This window comes from Oncorhynchus clarkii, chromosome 27, assembly GCF_045791955.1.
Source record: "Oncorhynchus clarkii lewisi isolate Uvic-CL-2024 chromosome 27, UVic_Ocla_1.0, whole genome shotgun sequence".
Taxonomy (NCBI): domain Eukaryota; kingdom Metazoa; phylum Chordata; class Actinopteri; order Salmoniformes; family Salmonidae; genus Oncorhynchus; species Oncorhynchus clarkii.
The window spans coordinates 9,390,535-9,409,299 of record NC_092173.1 but is presented as its reverse complement, the minus strand read 5'-3'; the positions used below and the strand labels follow the sequence as shown (position 1 = coordinate 9,409,299).

Genomic DNA, 18,765 nt, shown 5'->3' with positions numbered 1-18,765 from the left:
GACGTCGTAATCTGGGCGGAGGTATCAATCGCGGGAAACTTAAAAGGCCAGCGGAGGGATCAGATCTGTGTGAGGCAATTTGCTAGCTAACGTTAGCTATCTTAGCAACGATGTCATCCAGCAACAAAAACAAGGACAACTTCGTCGACAAGACAGGTGGAAGGCTGTGTTGCTCCAAAAATTACATGGAGATCAGTAAACTCAGAAAGGAGAATGCATATCTCAGGAAGTCATTGGATGAGCTGTCTCCTCAGAAAGGAGAACGATCAGATTCTGGAAATAACAAGCTTTTATTAGAGAAAATCCTGTCACTGGAGACTCTACGGGAGAAGAACGCTCAGCAGCTGCTGGCCAGAGACCAGGAAATCTGCTCTCTTTGGCAGCAGGCCCATGCGGCAGAAGGGGAGACAGTGGCCGATCTGCAGGCCCAGATAGACCACTATGTCAGGGAGGCCGACCAGAGAAAAAAACTCTTCCAGTCACTCCAAGCCGAGACAGAGGACGTTAAGAACAAGCTGGTGTCCGTGTCTGCTAAGTGCCAGGAGCTGGATAGTAGACCTGGCGCTAAGCAGCAGAGCTGCCCATCAGATGGACAGGTGCTCACTACCAGTACTGCAATGAGCCAAGACCACCTCACAGATGCCCTGGAAAAGAACCAGCAGTGGCTGGCCTACGACCAGCAGAGAGAGGCGTATGTGAAGGTGGTGTTGGCCCGGGTGTTTGGGCTGGAGCAGCAGCTGAACCAGGCCAAGCGGGCCCTCGCACAGCAGCATAAAGACGCCCACTCAGAAGAGAGGTCAGTGCAGATACAGAAGCACTATGAGAAATTGTTACTGACGACCAAGAGGGAGCTGGAAACTCAGAGAGAGCAGGTCAACACAGCCCAGAGACAACTGTCTGAGCTGCAGTGTAGGTATGAGGAGAAGCAGAGAGAGGTGGGAGAGGTGAGGCAGCAGTTCCAGGCGGAGAGGCTGAGTATCTGGCAGAGTGTGCAGAAGGAGAAGCGTCGCTCTGGGGACAGAGAGGGCCATCTGTGGGGTGACATGGAAGAGCTCCAGGCTAGACTAGAGGAAAAGGAGACCAGGTCTGCTGAGCTCCTAGTACAGGTGAATCTACTGCAGAAATCCCTACTGAGCCTGCATGAGGAGCAGAAACGCGTCACAATTCTGGAACAGCAGATCCAGGTGTCCGCCAAAGACCTGGAGGATGAGAAGCGAGACTGTCAGTATTTACAACAACAGCTCCACAAGGTGTTGAAGGAGTTACGCAAGGCAAAGGACCACGTTGCCAAACTCGAGTCAGAGAAGGGGCAGAGGGAGTTGTCCTGCCTGTACGAGGCTAGCGCTCACTGCAGACCCCCAGCACCCCTGAAGCGCTCCAAAGAGAGCGTCACCTCCCACTCTCAGGTCCCCAAGCTGCTAGACGAGAGCTTCTTAGAGTGCCCCAGCTGCCGAGCCCAGTACCCCACCAGGCATCACCGAGAGCTGCTGGCCCACCTCGAGCACTGTCTGTAAACACTGTCTGGGCTGTACAGGGCTGGAACCATAGAAGTAGGCCTAGATCTATCCAATCGATTTAGAATCTAGTCCTATTTTTATGGCTGGGAGTACCCGCCCCAATAAGGAAGTCTGGAATAGGCTCGGGGGGACATTTTACCATTCTAAAACGCACTAAACTTCCCTTTTCAAAATGTTATAGCTGGTGCAAACGCCCGCTGCAATGCCATGGTTACTTTGTGCACTGCGTCTGTGTGTTGAGCAGAGTCAAATGTAATTCCTCCATGTGTACTGTATGTACCTTGGTCCTGGATTGCTACTGGATCAGATTGGCGATCAAACTGGAAATAGCGCTTACTGTATACTGTAAGGAACGCTGCTTCAAGCCAATGAGTGTATTTTATAAAGCCCTTTATAACTGTTAAACTTGTTTACTCACTCAACCTTTGAATTTTTTGGACATGTTTGTCTCTCTTTGACTAAAGTGTAAATCAGTTTCCTGGTTTAAAATACTTTAGATCATTTTGATGTTCAGAGACTGTTGGGCATTGTTGTTCCTAATGTCCATTATTATTATCCTTGCATAAATCTTCTAAATACCCGTTAATTAAAAAAAAAAAAGCTTTCTTGTTCTAGAAATGTATAGTTCTTGTTTCCAACTAAGATGATAGTTTGTAAATTAAGCAAAATCCTATTACAATAAAATAAAAAGAGGTTACATTGTATCAAAGAAGGTCTAGAAATGACATTGTATTTCTCTTTGAGACTCGTGATAAATGACAGGCATCATCATCATTTAGATGTTTTACTTCATTTAAGCCTTAAATGGGTTACAGTATAACATTTGTTTTCATTAATTTACCACATTTGTTACTGAGAAAATAGAGCACTCCTGATTTTCAATATACTGAACAATCTTTACAAGTAAATGTACAAGCGTTTAAAGACATTAATAAAATACATTTGAACAGACCTCGCTTATGCTGAAATTGGTCGCAGAAAAGTACAAGAGGTTGTACAGATGAAATGTTGATGTGTACAGTACAAACAAGACAAGACCTGCATATGTTTTAAGAATAAGAACACTGATTATTCATACATTTCAAATGCAGCAATAAATAATCAAATAGGAATGACATAGTTTTGTACCAAAGTATCCGTGGAACAGTTATCTACAGGTTGTTAACATTGAGGCACTTGTTGAATCCACTTTTTCTTAAATCACTTTTCATCCCCAATCACACTGACTAGAACCAAAATGACTTGAATAATATGCATAAACCAGTAACCTTTACACACATCTATAAAAAGGGCATATGGTCATGAATATGAACAAGATCAAATTGTGCAATATACATTGAACACCATAAACCATTGGACAGTGACCATTGTTTTGTATTTTTGGTTCTGTACTCTAGCACTTTGAGTTTGAAAGGATACCATGACAACGAGGCTGAAGTGCAGACTGTCAGCTTTAATTTGAGGGTATTTTCATACATATCGGATGAACCGTTTAGAAATTATAGAAGCTTTAATACATAGTCCCCCCCATTTTCAGGCATCAAAAACATTGGACAGTTTAACATAATGTAGAATAAAGTAATCATTGTTAATATATGGTCGCATATCCTTTGCATGCATTAAAGCTGACAGTCTGCACTTCACCCTCATTGTATCCTTTCAAACTCAAAGTGCTAGAGTACAGAACCAAAATAACAAAAAAATGGTCACTGTCCAATGAATTATGGCGCTCACTGTATTTCTCAAACATATCCTCTATTAAAAACTGCATTGAAATGGAATAGCATAGCACAAAGGGTTTTTGTTAACAGACGACTAAGTTTGCAAGGGGAAAATAAAAATATATGAAGCATTATTTTAAAAATAATTATGAGATAATCATGCATTTATGATATCATTAGATGATTGGTCAAATGTTCAAAACAGCCACGACTTTGATGTCAATGTTCAACTTTTGTACAAGCTACCTGGAACATCAGACAATGTCCAATGTGTTCTGTATGAATCCAAAGAGACAAACACCAACAACAACAAAAAATACACTGAACAAAACTAAGACTGAACCTTTCTTAAAGCGACACTGCCAATATCTCTCTGCGGCTGATTTTAAAAAGTGGGATCAACATCTGAACAGAACAGAAATAAACACACAGGTTACTGTTACCACCACAACTGGCAGTGGCGAACAAGACAGCTAAACAGTACGATTCATTAAATTCAAAGTGCACTAGCCTATCATTTCTAAGTAACATTCCATGACTCCAGCAGCACCGCAGCTTGCAGACAGGCAACCAAAGGTCAAAAGGGCAGGTGTGTAACAGCATAGACGGACAGACAGTGTTCGAGGGCATGTCTGGTCCACTCACAGGTCCTAACTGGCTGTGGCCTTGTCAAGGCCGTTGATGTTCTCCGGCGCGAGACCTTCCTCAACGGCCACTTTGGACTCTTGTACCTAAAACCAGACGGAGACATTTATAAATCCAAACTTCAAAATGGAGAATCTCCAAGCTTTTTAGTCCAGGACATGGCTGAACCTGTATCCTGAAAACTGTCCCAAAATGTATGTGAATGTATAAGAGCATGTATGTATATTATCCATGTCTGGACTGTCCCTTGGTGGCTTACAGTAAACCTGCACTTACCTTAAAGGGTGAGCTAATACCCACAATGCATTGGAGCGTACTGCAGTAGTAACAGAGCACACACTCCCCTCCCAGCACCGGAATCTCATCCTTGCTCACATAGACCTGGATAAACACAGAAACATAGTCAAGCATCACCGTGTCATAAAACACAAGAGACGCGTGCGCGCAGTCATATTACCTGGGTGAGCTCGTCATTAAACGAGACCTCATCATCCTTCACCCAGGTGTAGGTAATGTAGTCCGAAACACTCCTGAATCCCACCTGTAAACACACAAACACACACCTGTAAAAACTACATGGCTGACGATACAGTACGACTACGGTTGAAAAGAACCTCGGAGGGTTAGGTCGACTCTGACCTTGTAGAGGCCGATCCAGTCCCAGGCGCTCGAAGGGAAGGGCTGGAGGGGGCTGTAGATCACCATGGCGTCAAAGTCGGCGCTCCATTCACCCTCGGCACACACGCGCACCAACGGCGTCTCGTACATCTTCCTCAACTACAGTGTGGGGATTGACAGGAGGGAACGGCAGAACAAACGGAGGGAAGAGGTAGTCAGGATTGGCTAGAGGGTGAAGGAGCATAAAGCAGTATACAGTGGGGCAAAAAAGTATTTAGTCAGCCACCAATTGTGCAAGTTCTCCCACTTAAAAAGATGAGAGGCCTGTAATTTTCATCATAGGTACACTTCAACTATGATAGACAAAATGAGAAAAAAAATCCAGAAAATCACATTGTAGGATTTTTTATGAATTAATTTGCAAATTATGGTGGAAAATAAGTATTTGGTCAATAACAAAAGTTTCTCAATACTTTGTTATATACCCTTTGTTGGCAATGACAGAGGTCAAACGTTTTCTGTAAGTCTTCACACACTGTTGCTGGTATTTTGGCCCATGCAGATCTCCTCTAGAGCAGTGATGTTTTGGGGCTGTTGCTGGGCAACACGGACTTTCAACTCCCTCCAAAGATTTTCTATGGGGTTGAGATCTGGAGACTGGTTAGGCCACTCCAGGACCTTGAAATGCTTCTTACGAAGCCACTCCTTCGTTGCCTGGGCGGTGTGTTTGGGATCATTGTCATGCTGAAAGACCCAGCCACGTTTCATCTTCAATGTCCTTGCTGATGGAAGGAGATTTTCACTCAAAATCTCACGATACATGGCCCCATTCATTCTTTCCTTTACACGGATCAGTCGTCCTGGTCCCTTTGCAGAAAAACAGCCCCAAAGCATGATGTTTCCACCCCCATGCTTCACAGTAGGTATGGTGTTCTTTGGATGCAACTCAGCATTCTTTGTCCTCCAAACACGACGAGTTTAGTTTTTATATTTTTATTTATATTTTGGTTTCATCTGACCATATGACATTCTCCCAATCTTCTTCTGGATCATCCAATTGCTCTCTAGCAAACTTCAGATGGGCCTGGACATGTGCTGGCTTAAGCACGTCTGGCACTGCAGGATTTGAGTCCCTGGCGGCATAGTGTGTTACTGATGGTAGGCTTTGTTACTTTGGTCCCAGCCCTTCTGCAGGTCATTCACTAGGTGTGAATGTGGTTCTGGGATTTGTGGTTTCCATTTCCTAATAATTGCTCCCACAGTTGATTTCTTCAAACCAAGCTGCTTACCTATTGCAGATTCAGTCTTCCCAGCCTGGTGCAGGTCTACAATTTTGTTTCTGGTGTCCTTTGACAGCTCTTTGGTCTTGGCCATAGTGGAGTTTGGAGTGGGACTGTTTGAGGTTGTGGACAGGTGTCTTTTATACTGATAACAAGTTCAAACAGGTGCCATTAATACAGGTAACGAGTGGAGGACAGAGGAGCCACTTAAAGAAGATGTTACAGGTCTGTGAGAGCCAGAAATCTTGCTTGTTTGTAGGTGACCAAATGCTTATTTTCCACCATAATTTGCAAATAAATTCATTAAAAATCCTACAATGTGATTTTCTGGATTTTTTTTTCTCATTTTGTCTGTCATAGTTGAAGTGTACCAATGATGAAAATTACAGGCCTCTCTCATCTTTTTAAGTGGGAGAACTTGCACAATTGGTGGCTGACTAAATACCTTTTTGCCCCACTGTATTTGCATCATACCGTTTCACTATCAAGAGTCACATTGGAAAAGCAGTCCAGGGCCCTTATTCAAAAAGCACCTCAGAGTAGAAGTGCTGACCTTGGGTCAGTAAGTGTTGCCTCTTAGATCATAATGAACAACATTATATGGACAGGAAGGAACTGGTTTTAGATCAGCACTGCTACTCTTAAGACTCTGTTCATACGGTCTCAGATGTGGGAATGGGTAATGCTGCTGCCTCAGTCACCTCCAAGGTAAAGATGCCGATGACAGGCTTGTGGTCGCTGACGCCGTACTCCATGTTGCTGGTGTACGAATCCTGCTTGAGTTTCAGAGGGAACTCTTCCTCCTCCTCCTGCTGCTTGGTGTTCTTCTCATCCAGACCAGAGTCCCTGTCCTCGTCCTTCTCCTCCTCTGGGGGTGACTCTTTAGGCTTCACCCTCCACAGGATCCGGTCTGTCCAAGCCGGCTTACGCATCTTACCACTGGGCAGACAGAGACGGGCGGACGAGAGAAGAGACAGGGATTTAGTGAGAGAATTTGTAAAGCGAGAAAGAGAATGATTGTCAGAATTGGAGAGATGGAGAGAAACAGGAAAACGGACAAGCGAAGAGATTTAGTGAGAGACAATCAAATCAAAATCAAATCAAATTTTATTTGTCACATACACATGGTTAGCAGATGTTAATGCGAGTGTAGCGAAATGCTTGTGCTTCTAGTTCCGACAATGCAGTAATAACAAGTAATCTAATCTAACTAACAATTCCAAAACTACTGTCTTGTACACAGTGTAAGGGGATAAAGAATATGTACATAAGGATATATGAATGAGTGATGGTACAGAGCAGCATAGGCAAGATACAGTAGATGGTATCGAGTACAGTATGTACAAATGAGATGAGTATGTAAACAAAGTGGCATAGTTTAAAGTGGCTAGTGATACATGTATTACATAAGGATACAGTCGATGATATAGAGTACAGTATATACGTATGCATATGAGATGAATAATGTAGGGTACGTAACATTATATAAGGTAGCATTGTTTAAAGTGGCTAGTGATATATTTACATCATTTCCCATCAATTCCCATTATTAAAGTGGCTGGAGTTGAGTCAGTGTCAGTGTGTTGGCAGCAGCCACTCAGTGTTAGTGATGGCTGTTTAACAGTCTGATGGCCTTGAGATAGAAGCTGTTTTTCAGTCTCTCGGTCCCAGCTTTGATGCACCTGTACTGACCTCGCCTTCTGGATGATAGCGGGGTGAACAGGCAGTGGCTCGGGTGGTTGATGTCCTTGATGATCTTTATGGCCTTCCTGTGACATCGGGTGGTGTAGGTGTCCTGGAGGGCAGGTAGTTTGCCCCCGGTGATGCGTTGTGCAGACCTCACTACCCTCTGGAGAGCCTTACGGTTGAGGGCGGTGCAGTTGCCATACCAGGCGGTGATACAGCCCGCCAGGATGCTCTCGATTGTGCATCTGTAGAAGTTTGTGAGTGCTTTTGGTGACAAGCCGAATTTCTTCAGCCTCCTGAGGTTGAAGAGGCGCTGCTGCGCCTTCTTCACAATGCTGTCTGTGTGAGTGGACCAATTCAGTTTGTCTGTGATGTGTATGCCGAGGAACTTAAAACTTGCTACCCTCTCCACTACTGTTCCATCGATGTGGATAGGGGGGTGTTCCCTCTGCTGTTTCCTGAAGTCCACAATCATCTCCTTAGTTTTGTTGACGTTGAGTGTGAGGTTATTTTCCTGACACCACACTCCGAGGGCCCTCACCTCCTCCCTGTAGGCCGTCTCGTCGTTGTTGGTAATCAAGCCTACCACTGTTGTGTCGTCCGCAAACTTGATGATTGAGTTGGAGGCGTGCGTGGCCACGCAGTCGTGGGTGAACAGTCGGTAGTCGTTTAGCTCAGTTACCTTAGCTTTCTTGGGAACAGGAACAATGGTGGCCCTCTTGAAGCATGTGGGAACAGCAGACTGGTATAGGGATTGATTGAATATGTCCGTAAACACACCGGCCAGCTGGTCTGCGCATGCTCTGAGGGCGCGGCTGGGGATGCCGTCTGGGCCTGCAGCCTTGCGAGGGTTAACACGTTTAAATGTCTTACTCACCTCGGCTGCAGTGAAGGAGAGACCGCATGTTTTCGTTGCAGGCCGTGTCAGTGGCACTGTATTGTCCTCAAAGCGGGCAAAAAAGTTATTTAGTCTGCCTGGGAGCAAGACATCCTGGGTCCGTGACTGGGCTGGATTTCTTCCTGTAGTCCGTGATTGACTGTAGACCCTGCCACATGCCTCTTGTGTCTGAGCCGTTGAATTGAGATTCTACTTTGTCTCTGTACTGGCGCTTAGCTTGTTTGATAGCCTTGCGGAGGGAATAGCTGCACTGTTTGTATTCGGTCATGTTACCAGACACCTTGCCCTGATTAAAAGCAGTGGTTCGCGCTTTCAGTTTCACACGAATGCTGCCATCAATCCACGGTTTCTGGTTAGGGAATGTTTTAATCGTTGCTATGGGAATGACATCTTCAACGCACGTTCTAATGAACTCGCACACCGAATCAGCGTATTCGTCAATGTTGTTATCTGACGCAATACGAAACATCTCCCAGTCCACGTGATGGAAGCAGTCTTGGAGTGTGGAGTCAGCTTGGTCGGACCAGCGTTGGACAGACCTCAGCGTGGGAGCCTCTTGTTCTAGTTTCTGTCTGTAGGCAGGGATCAACAAAATGGAGTCGTGGTCAGCTTTTCCGAAAGAGGGGCGGGGCAGGGCCTTATATGCGTCGCGGAAGTTAGAGTAACAATGATCCAAGGTCTTTCCACCCCTGGTTGCGCAATCGATATGCTGATAAAATTTAGGGAGTCTTGTTTTCAGATTAGCCTTGTTAAAATCCCCAGCTACAATGAATGCAGCCTCCGGATAAATCGTTTCCAGTTTGCAGAGAGTTAAATAAAGTTCGTTCAGAGCCATCGATGTGTCTGCTTGGGGGGGGGTATATACGGCTGTGATTATAATCGAAGAGAATTCTCTTGGTAGATAATGCGGTCTACATTTGATTGTGAGGAATTCTAAATCAGGTGAACAGAAGGATTTGAGTTCCTGTATGTTTCTTTCATCACACCATGTCACGTTGGCCATGAGGCATACGCCTCCGCCCCTCTTCTTACCAGAAAGATGTTTGTTTCTGTCAGCGCGATGCGTGGAGAAACCCGTTGGCTGCACCGCTTCGGATAGAGTCTCTCCAGTGAGCCATGTTTCAGTGAAGCAAAGGACGTTACAGTCTCTGATGTCCCTCTGGAATGCTACCCTTGCTCGGATTTCATCAACCTTGTTGTCAAGAGACTGGACATTGGCAAGAAGAATGCTAGGGAGTGGTGCACGGTGTGCCCGTCTCCGGAGTCTGACCAGAAGACCGCCTGGAGGCAGATGTAGAGGCAGATGTAGAGGCAGATGCAGATGTAGAGAAACAGGAAAACGGACAAGCGAAGAGATTTAGTGAGAGACGATCAAGGAGGCAGATGTAGAGAAACAGAAAGTAAAATCAGTAGATCACTTAGAATGCATGCCCAATACATTTATTCATTCTAGTAGTATGCTAGTGTGGACATTGGAACAAAGCCTGTGTATGAGAGAATGACATGAGAGTGTTAAAAGATGGAGAGAGTATGACAAGTAATCTCATAAGGTAGCCGGATTTCTGTAGCGTTTTACCCATCTCAGTGTCACTTCAGTCTGCTCGACATGATGGATCAGATTCCACAGTGCTTTGTATCCTTTCACATCCCCTCATTAGTCGTCTCTCACGGCTGTATTAGTTCGCCACCCCGTCTCACTGGGTGACTCATGCAGTGAGTGCCCTCTCAGTTGTACTGATTCGTGCACAGTGGTGGAGGCTGTATGTAATGACGCTGACACACAAACACCCGCGTACGCCCCCACCCCCCACACAAACACGTGCGCACACATGAATGCATACAGCGACAGTGCATTCGGGAAAGTATTCAGACCCTTATCACTTTTTACAAATGTTTCTTATGTTACAGCCTTACTCTAAATAAGATGAAATCATTTTATCATCAATAACAAAGAGACATTTTTGCAAATGTATTACAAATAAAAAAGAGAAAAGTCTTATTTACATCAGTATTCAGACCCTTTGCTATGAGACTCGAAATTGAGCTCAGGTGCATCCTGTTTCCATTGATCATCCTTGAGATGTATCTACAACTTGATTACCTGTGGTAAATTCAATTGATTGGACATGATTTGGAAAGGCACACACCTGTCTACATAAGGTCTCACAGTTGACAGTGCATGTCAGAGCAAAAACCAAGCTATGAGGTCGAAGTAATTTCCCGTAGAGCTCAGAGACAGGATTGTGTCGAAGCACAGATCTGTGGAAGGGTAGCAAAAAATGTCTGCTGCATTGAAAGTCCCCAAGAACACAGCAGCCTCCATCATTCTTAAATGGACGACGTTTGGAACCACCAATACTCTTCCTAGAGCTGGCCACCCGGCCAAACTGAGCAATCGGGGGAGAAGGGCCTTGTTCAGGGAGGTGACCAAGAACCCGATGGTGACTGACAGAGCTCCAGAGTTCCTCTGTGGAGATGGGAGAACCTTCCAGAAGGAAACCCATCTCTGCAGCACTCCACCAATCAGGCCTTTATGGTAGAGTGGCCAGACGGAAGCCACTCCTCAGTAAAAGCCACATGACAGACTGCTTGGAGTTTGCCAAAAGGCACCTAAGGACTCTCAGACCATGAGAAACAAGATTCTCTGGCCTGAATGCCAAGCGTGACGTCTGGAGGAAACCAGACACTGCTCATCACCTGGCAATATCATCCCTACGGTGAAGCATGGTGGCGGCAGCAGCATCATGCTGTGGGGATGTTTTTCAGCTGCAGGGACTGGGAGACTCGTCAGGGTCGAAGGAAAGATGAACGGAACAAAGTACAGAGAGATCTTTGATGAAAACCTGCTTCCAAAGCACTCAGGACCTCAGACTGCAGCGAAGGTTCACCTTCCAACAGGACAATGACCCTAAGCACACAGCCAAGACAACGCATGAGTGGCTTTGAGACAAGTCTTTGAATGTCCTTGAGTGGCTCAGCCAGAGCCCGGACTTGAACCCAATCTAACATCTCTGGAGAGACTTGAAAATAGCTGTGCAGTGATGCTCCACATCCAACCTGACAGAGATTGAGAGGATCTGCAGAGAAGACCGGGAGAAACGCCCCAAATACAGGTGTGCCAAGCTTATAGCGTCATACCCAAGAAGAGTAGAGGCTGTAATCGCTGCCAAAGGTGCTTTAACACAGTACTGAGTAAAGGGTCTGAATACTTATGTAAAATGTGATATTTCCATTATTACATTTTTTTTTATACATTTGCAACAAATTCTAAAAAACTGTTTTTGCTTTGTCATTATGGGGTATTGTCTGTAGATTGAGGAGAGAAAAAAACAACAACATTTAACCAATTATAGAGTGAGGCTGTAAAGTAACAAAATGTGGAAAAAGTGAATGCTTTCTGAACACACTGTATACAGTGATTCGTTAGAAGTCCATAGTGACAAATCCAAGCAGCAGGACAGGAGGTTGTGCTGTATATAGCTAGTAACCATGCTTGTTAGAACCTGACAGCTGCTTACGCCCACACAGAGGCAATGGTACAGTCGGCTAGCAAAGCTTCTCTCTCTCTCTCTCTCAGAAAGAGATGGTATTGTGGGGGTTAAATTAATTATCCTTAACAAATCCAGAATACTGTGTCCACTGAGCATGGCAGCCATGGCGATGATACGTATCAATGGGATTTTCAAGCGGCTTCATATGAAGATAACAGCGACTGATATACCGCAGGTACTGTTAGAGGAAACTGTGTTAGCTGCAGACAACTATAGTATATATATATATATATATATATATATCTCACATAGCATTCACATCAGCAGAAAAAACACAACAACAACAAACAAGACAGCAAGGTCTGCTGTCCTGTAGGCACCATTCTCTGGTGGGAGAGAGAGGCATTTAGACTTCCCATAGCATAAATCTATCCATCACCGTCTTACAACAGTTCTAGTGGGCTTATTGTGCAGGAGCAGAATACTGCTGAACGAGGATTCGGGTGGCATTAAGAGAGCGGTGTTGTGAGCAGCTTACTGAACACCAAACCATGCCTGGCGGGACCCGTGAAATCAAAAGAGAGCAGAGGGTTTGAATAATAGTGTGTTGTGAGGAGAGCGGGGAGTCAGCTCAGTAAGAGCAGGCGGAAAAGGTGAATCCTTTATAGGGGCGAAGAGTTACCTGCTGTCATAGCGGTCAGAGAACCTGTCGAATTTGTACGTCGGTTGAAAGTCCAGAGGTCCCTCGTCAAACTCCTGCAGGACAGCCTCCTTCTTCTTCATCATGGTCAGCTGATGCAACAACACGGAATGACAAGACAAGCATCACATTGGACATCCTCAGGCGATACGACGGCAGCATCCCAAATTGCATCCCATTCCCATAAGAGCACACTTCTTTCGGATCAGAGCCCTAAGGGCCCTGGTCAAAAGTAGTGCACGTATAAAGTGAACAAACAGGGTGCCGCCTGGGACACATCCTATGTCTTACATGCAGGAAAACAAAGACAACAGCACATGTGTTAAATGAAAAGCCACTGTCCGTTTTCTACTCCAGTCAAATGTAGGTATAGTATTCTCCAAGACAGAGCAAAACAAATGCATCTCCCATGAGTCTGACCTGGTCTTTGCTCCACAGCAAGTTCAACTTATGGCTGGTGATGCAGTTGCGCAAAAAATGCATGCCGTGATCTTGGATGCGGAAGTTCAAATCCCCAAACCAAAAGACCAGCCTGAGAGAGAGAGAGAGAAAGAGTGAGAGGCCACTGTGAACGTTCAACACAGAGAGAGCACAGTAGTACTTAAAATCCTATCACAAGCAGATGCCAGGCTCTTCCACTTATAAAACACTGAGGCAGCAACAGTGTGAATACAGAAAAATGCCCACTCAATTGACAACGTGCGTTTAATGTATACCGACTTGTGGTCGAGGACGTGGGGGGCCTTTTTGGGGCCGAAGGTCTGCGTGTCCAGGATGTACTCGAACTCGTCGACGCGCTGCGAGGCGTACTGCATGTGTGCCGCCAGGTGACAGTTGAGGAAGCAGAGCATGTGGCCGTAGAAAGACAGGCGGATGGACACACCGCCTTTATTCCCCTGTTGGGCGCAAGGTCAATCGATCAAACGTACGAATAACACCCTTCTTCCTTATAAGTGCATTTATAATGCCTTGTAACACTCGCTATAAGGTGCCATAACAAGTAATAACATCCACTGAGCCTGACCTTACCCAGTAGCCGAAGATGCCTGTGCGCGTGTAGGTGTCGTGGATGTCTCTAATGAATGGAACGTGGGCCAGTTTGGAGAAGAACAGCAGCAGGAGGCCCTGCATTCGGATGGAGGACACCTGCAAGCACAACAAGACTGTCATCTAAACCTGGGCAATTCAGGGTCTTTATGTAACCGGGAAAAAAACCAATGGCAGACTCAAAAGGGTGGAAGTGGAGAGACACATAAGATGCTAATTATATCGCTTTGAAAGACAAAGAGGTGAAAATAAACTGAGGACAAATTATATTGAGAGCACATTTGTCTGTTGATTCAGACTAAGGCTGGTGGCATAAAACTAGTTCAAACCGGTCTATGGTGCTGGAGTGGTATTGTTAAGTGTTATGAAGCCATATTGTCCTACTGTTGTACCTTCAGGTAGCCTCGTGGTGCCAGGCTGGACATGAAGAGATGGCTCCAGGAGTCCTCAACGACCATGTCTATGATGAACCTGTGAGGAGCAGCGTACACCTCCTGGAGACTACGAGAGAGAGACACACACACACACACACACACACACACACACACACACACACACACACACACACACACACACACACACACACACACACACACACACACACACACACACACACACACACACACACACACACACACACACACACACACACAGTTTATAACTATTGTTGCCAGTAACATTAGTATCATGCAAATAAACCTACTGAAGCATTTTCTCCATGTCACTGAATAAACTTGGTCGACTTTACACAGGAAAAAACAGATTTTCCTGTCATGCCATTGTACTGTCTGTCTCAATCAATATCCAGTCAGCATGCCGTAGCTCCGTAACTCACCCAATCACGTAGAGGTCTGGGGTCTTTGGGGAGTTCAGGTGAAGCAAGGAGCTGATGTCATCTGGAGGATCAGCTGTAGCGACATTCCACGTGACCATGTGAAGCCTGGAGGGAGTGAGAGAGAGAGAGAGAAAGAAAGAAAGAAAGGAGTGAGAGAGTAAAGAGGGGGCGATGGAAAGCAAGAGAGAGGTAGAGAGGGAGTGAGAGAGAGAGAACAGCAGATCATGATTCACTTGCACAGCAGTTTTCTCCGAAAATCATTAGCGCAAAAGCCTGACAAATTGGACTGCAACTTTCAGAAGCTTATTTAGTTACACAACAACATCATGTTTAGCCAGTCTTGAATGGACCGTGGTGGTTGATAAAGCCTAGTCACATCTCTCTAACCATAGTCTACATCAATTCAAAAAGTGTGAAAGAAGAACACTTCTCAACAAAGAACAAAGCCCATCCATTTCCATGTCCTCAGCACAGAACTAAACAGAACACAGACGTACGATCTCTATGGTCCTAACATCATTAGCCGTTCTGTTAACAAAAGGACATTTTGGGTTATCAAACCAAAAGATAAGCATGCCAAAGATTACGATCCAGAACGGAAGAGACGGCACACACTGCCTGCTCTGAGCTCAAGAGGGTGATCAACCAAAGGTCCAAGGCCTAAAATCAAGACATGAAAAATGTTTCTAACTTCTCTATCAACGAAGACCCTCTGTATTCAGATAAAGACAGACAACATTGGAATAAAATGGAGAAATCATTGCTGGGCATTTTAGTCAAGAAGATTTAAAACAACTCTGATGTTAAACAAACAGAGAAAGAGGAAGTCAAGTCGAAATAAGGCCAAAGAGTCAGAAAAGAGGAACTCTGCAAAGCCTATAAATGTCCACCTGAAGTTGTCTTTCTTGGTCCGGTTGGCCCTTTTACCACAGACGAGGAAGGCGTTGTCCAAGCTGCGTACCACCTGCTCTTGGAGCTGGGGCGAGGGGTCCAGGTCGTCCACGCAGGTCATGAGCTGGGCGAGGCGCTGGCGCAGCAGCAAGCGGCTGCCCGAGGACTGGGTGGCAGAGCTGGCTATGCTGTCCGAGCGGACGCGCCCTATGGGCGAACCGAACACCCGGCGGATCTCATCCATTGTGGGTGAGCTTCTGGAAGGAACCTCAGTGTCGGGAAGAAAGGAGGAAAATATGGAGGTGGTCACAGATGCAATGATGAGTTCAGAAAGGCAGGTGGTTCTCCCTTGTTCACAAGGGGAATGTTTCACTGGAGATCAATAGTTTTTCCTTTAAATGGAGATTTGGATACTTGAATATTTGTAGAGATCCTAGGCAGTGTCTTCTACAGTGGTCCAACTGCAGATTTATGTCCTTGACAATTCTTTCTTGTTCCAAGATCCATCAATGGGAGACCCTCATCATTGCACTTTCCCTTGGCATCCTGTGTGAGTCTGAATTTGATATGAAAGACCATATAGAACTCCTGATGTCGCAAAAGCACAGAAATGGCTACAGTATAACAGGTTGAAGAAGAATAGGATAGACCAGTTAAGACAGATCTGGCGACTAATGTATACTTTTGGAGGAGCAATGATGCCTTTCATAAAATCCAGCCTCTGGAAGTGAATAAGGGACCTGAGAATATTTGTGGAGGGTCTGAAGTAGACTGAGAAGGATTACGGGTTAAGCAGGATCAAGAAGGGGCCACGTGAGACCCACTATGTGAAAACGACCCCTTAATGCTAGAAAATGCAACTTAGTCTGTAATCATTTGCTCAACACCAGTCCACAATGAGGAAACTTCTAGCAAGGCTTAGAAGAGAAACACAAAGTGCCAGTGGTGGTAGTAGACCTTGGGCCCAAATCATCTGCTTAACTGAACTTTCCTTCGATTTGGAAAGAGTGGAATGGATTATTTCTCTAATATGTGTGGGAATGCAATGCATTGGGAAACCTAATCAGAACAATACTCCCAATATTATGCTCTCAGCTTTGTATTGGGTGCTGGCACTGGTAGACAATGTGAAGTTGCACTGTGTTCTGTCTGGGGGAATACAGACCTAATAAGGAAATAGTATGCCTGTGTGCATGCATTCCAATTACATTTCTGAATAGCCTGCAAAGATATGATGTAGCCAACAATCCAACCATGTGCAGTTCTTTGTCAGTTCAAATGCTATGCTGCCTGCACCACCACCACCGCATTGCTGAAAAGGATACTGGGTGGGTAGTGTCCATTGACCGTAAACAAATGAAATGTGCAGTGTCTCCTTATGGGCAAAACATCTTCGCTAATACAAGTTGTTAGCTAGAGCTCCTATGACCACAAGGAGACATTCAAACCTGAAAGTGTCCTCGTTGCAAGAGTTCTTCTCCATGCTGACTGAGTTCTTGACTTGTGACTGGGTGTCTTCTCTGGTACCGTCATCATTCTCCATAATCTCACCAGCTGCAAAATCCTGGAATCATGATAACGGTACAAACACTAATTTAAACACATGATATGAACACACAGCAATATGTTGTTTGAATGTTTCTTCTTCTAAGTATTGAATGTCAAGACAGGAATGTTAGGAATGTTTTTACACATTAGATGAGAAGTTAGCTATGCCAGTAGGTAGCTAGCAATTAGCTTCGTTCCTTTAAATTAGCTAGCTAACGTTAGCTAGCTATTTGATGTGTTAATGATTACCACAGATTAAAGTATAGTACAGATAATACTAAATAGTACAATATAGTACACATAATAAATGTACAATGTTCTTATTACCTGGCAATGCCTGTTCTTTTGTTGTAGCCTACTCTATTTCTGATTACAGAAATTATCCACGAAAAATTACAATTTGGGTGTGAGATTACCCAAAACACTTTGTTTACGTTTTGCACATGCGCTTCCTCAAAGAAGATCGCCAAGTGACCGCGCTTCTTCTTCTGCGGTATTACGGCAGTCCACAAACAAGCATTAGAGGAGAATGCCGCCACCTACTGTATGATCGTTAAACTATATAAAAAAAAACATCAATTATAGGCCGGTGAAAAAACCATCATACAAAATAAAATAAAAACCTCCCACTCTTCATTTACATTCATATTCGAGTTACAGTCACACAGGCATCCTTTGACAGGAGTTCATGCAAAGCCTCTGCTGTAAGCTCACCGAATTCCAATAAACATTCTGCTGCACTCACAATAATTCAAATTGTCTCTGATTTCATCTTTGTTTGTGCTGTGTAGTTTATGACCATTGCAATAAATGCTATCAAGCAAGCTTCTTCTATTCTATGGACACACAGGAAATCTGAATAAGACCAGCTCCTGTGACTCTCACCAATGCCACCTCGCCCTATGCATCCACGATACTCCTCGTGACTTCAAACGGATCCCCCAGGTAACACTGATCAAAAACTCCTACTATAAACAAATCTAGGGATATCTTTGTTTCCTTCACAACTTTACTTATTTTGTTTCCTTTCTTTTTCATGACTGTAGCCCACTCCTTCTCACTCAAATTTACCTGACCCGCCATCAGTTTTGAACAGAGCATCCATTTCCGTCATCTTCCCTACAATACATATCCTCAATGAGGGAAGATAAGTGAGGTCAGGTCAGTGGGACCATTCTAGCCAATGAGGGCACAACAGGCACAATAAAGTTGTTTTTCTCAAAGTTTTTCACTGTCTTTTTACAGTTTTTTTATTTCTTTACTTAACTATTGTTCACCTAATACCTATTTTTTACTTAAAAATTGCACTGTTGGTTAGGGCCTGTAAGTAAGCATTTCACTGTTGTATTCGGCGCAATTGACAAATAAACGAGATCTGATTTGAATGCCACCTGCAACCACTCATCTCAGTCAATTTTAACAGCCTAAACATTGAAACTTCTATTCGTTCAAATAAGTCTCACGTAATTCAACACTTTCTCATAGACCTCCATACAAAAAAAAAGAGATTAACTCAGATTTAGGGCGGAGTAAATCCTCTGGCTTCGCCTCTTCCTCAACTCGGTCAGTGCTCTCATTGCTCTCTGTCACAAGTTACTTTAAAAGAAATCACTCCACTCTCCATCTTTCAATTAAAAAAACCTACAATTTTGAATGTTATCAACATAGGTATATTTTCCCCCTTCAACCTTTTATAGTTGTACTTGACTTACACAGGATGACAGGATCGAGCCTTCTCATCCGGCAGCCTGCTTCTGTTCAGTCAGTCTAACTGAGGTCTAAACTAGTGTCTCTGCTTCTGTTCAGTCAGTCTAACTGCGGTCTAAATTAATGTCTGTAGATCTACATAAACCTTGTGGGAAAATAAATGGGATTAAAATGTGTTAGT

General features: G+C 44.5%; 1 protein-coding gene and 1 pseudogene across 3 annotated transcripts; one reads left to right on the top strand and one right to left on the bottom strand.

The window, feature by feature from the left end:
• Window positions 1-100: 100 nt before the first annotated feature.
• LOC139386331 (centrosomal protein of 55 kDa pseudogene) lies at window positions 101-1,514 on the top strand (annotated as a pseudogene).
• A 773-nt stretch (window positions 1,515-2,287) lies between these two features.
• LOC139385922 (inositol polyphosphate 5-phosphatase K-like) lies at window positions 2,288-17,367 on the bottom strand. Of its 3 annotated transcripts, XR_011628990.1 has the most exons (14): window positions 17,205-17,342; window positions 16,778-16,893; window positions 14,439-14,543; window positions 13,996-14,104; window positions 13,586-13,702; window positions 13,277-13,452; window positions 12,977-13,088; window positions 12,539-12,648; window positions 6,483-6,720; window positions 4,523-4,660; window positions 4,341-4,424; window positions 4,160-4,264; window positions 3,200-3,969; window positions 2,288-2,961 (listed from the first exon to the last, which is right to left on the bottom strand). XR_011628990.1 is itself a non-coding variant. In XM_071131217.1 (13 exons), exons 2-13 carry the CDS (start codon window positions 16,870-16,872, stop codon window positions 3,889-3,891), a joined length of 1,470 nt encoding a protein of 489 aa, XP_070987318.1. In that variant the 5' UTR covers window positions 16,873-16,893; window positions 17,205-17,367; the 3' UTR covers window positions 2,288-3,888. The 3 variants fall into 3 exon arrangements, 2 of the variants coding, with proteins under 2 accessions (XP_070987318.1, XP_070987319.1); XM_071131217.1 differs by having other exon boundaries at window positions 2,288-3,969; window positions 17,205-17,367; XM_071131218.1 differs by lacking the exons at window positions 16,778-16,893; window positions 17,205-17,342 and adding an exon at window positions 15,329-15,694 and having other exon boundaries at window positions 2,288-3,969.
• Between the last annotated feature and the right edge of the window lie 1,398 nt (window positions 17,368-18,765).

Coding starts and splice junctions, on each gene's coding strand:
- LOC139385922 (XM_071131218.1), bottom strand. CDS start 15,573: ATGGATGAGATCCGCCGGGTGTTCGGTTCGCCCATAGGGCGCGTCCGC. Junction 12,649..12,976: donor TGCTGTGGAGCAAAGACCAG/GTCAGACTCATG, acceptor TTGTTGCATCAG/CTGACCATGATGAAGAAGAA. Junction 4,265..4,340: donor TTAATGACGAGCTCACCCAG/GTAATATGACTG, acceptor GTGTTTATCCAG/GTCTATGTGAGCAAGGATGA.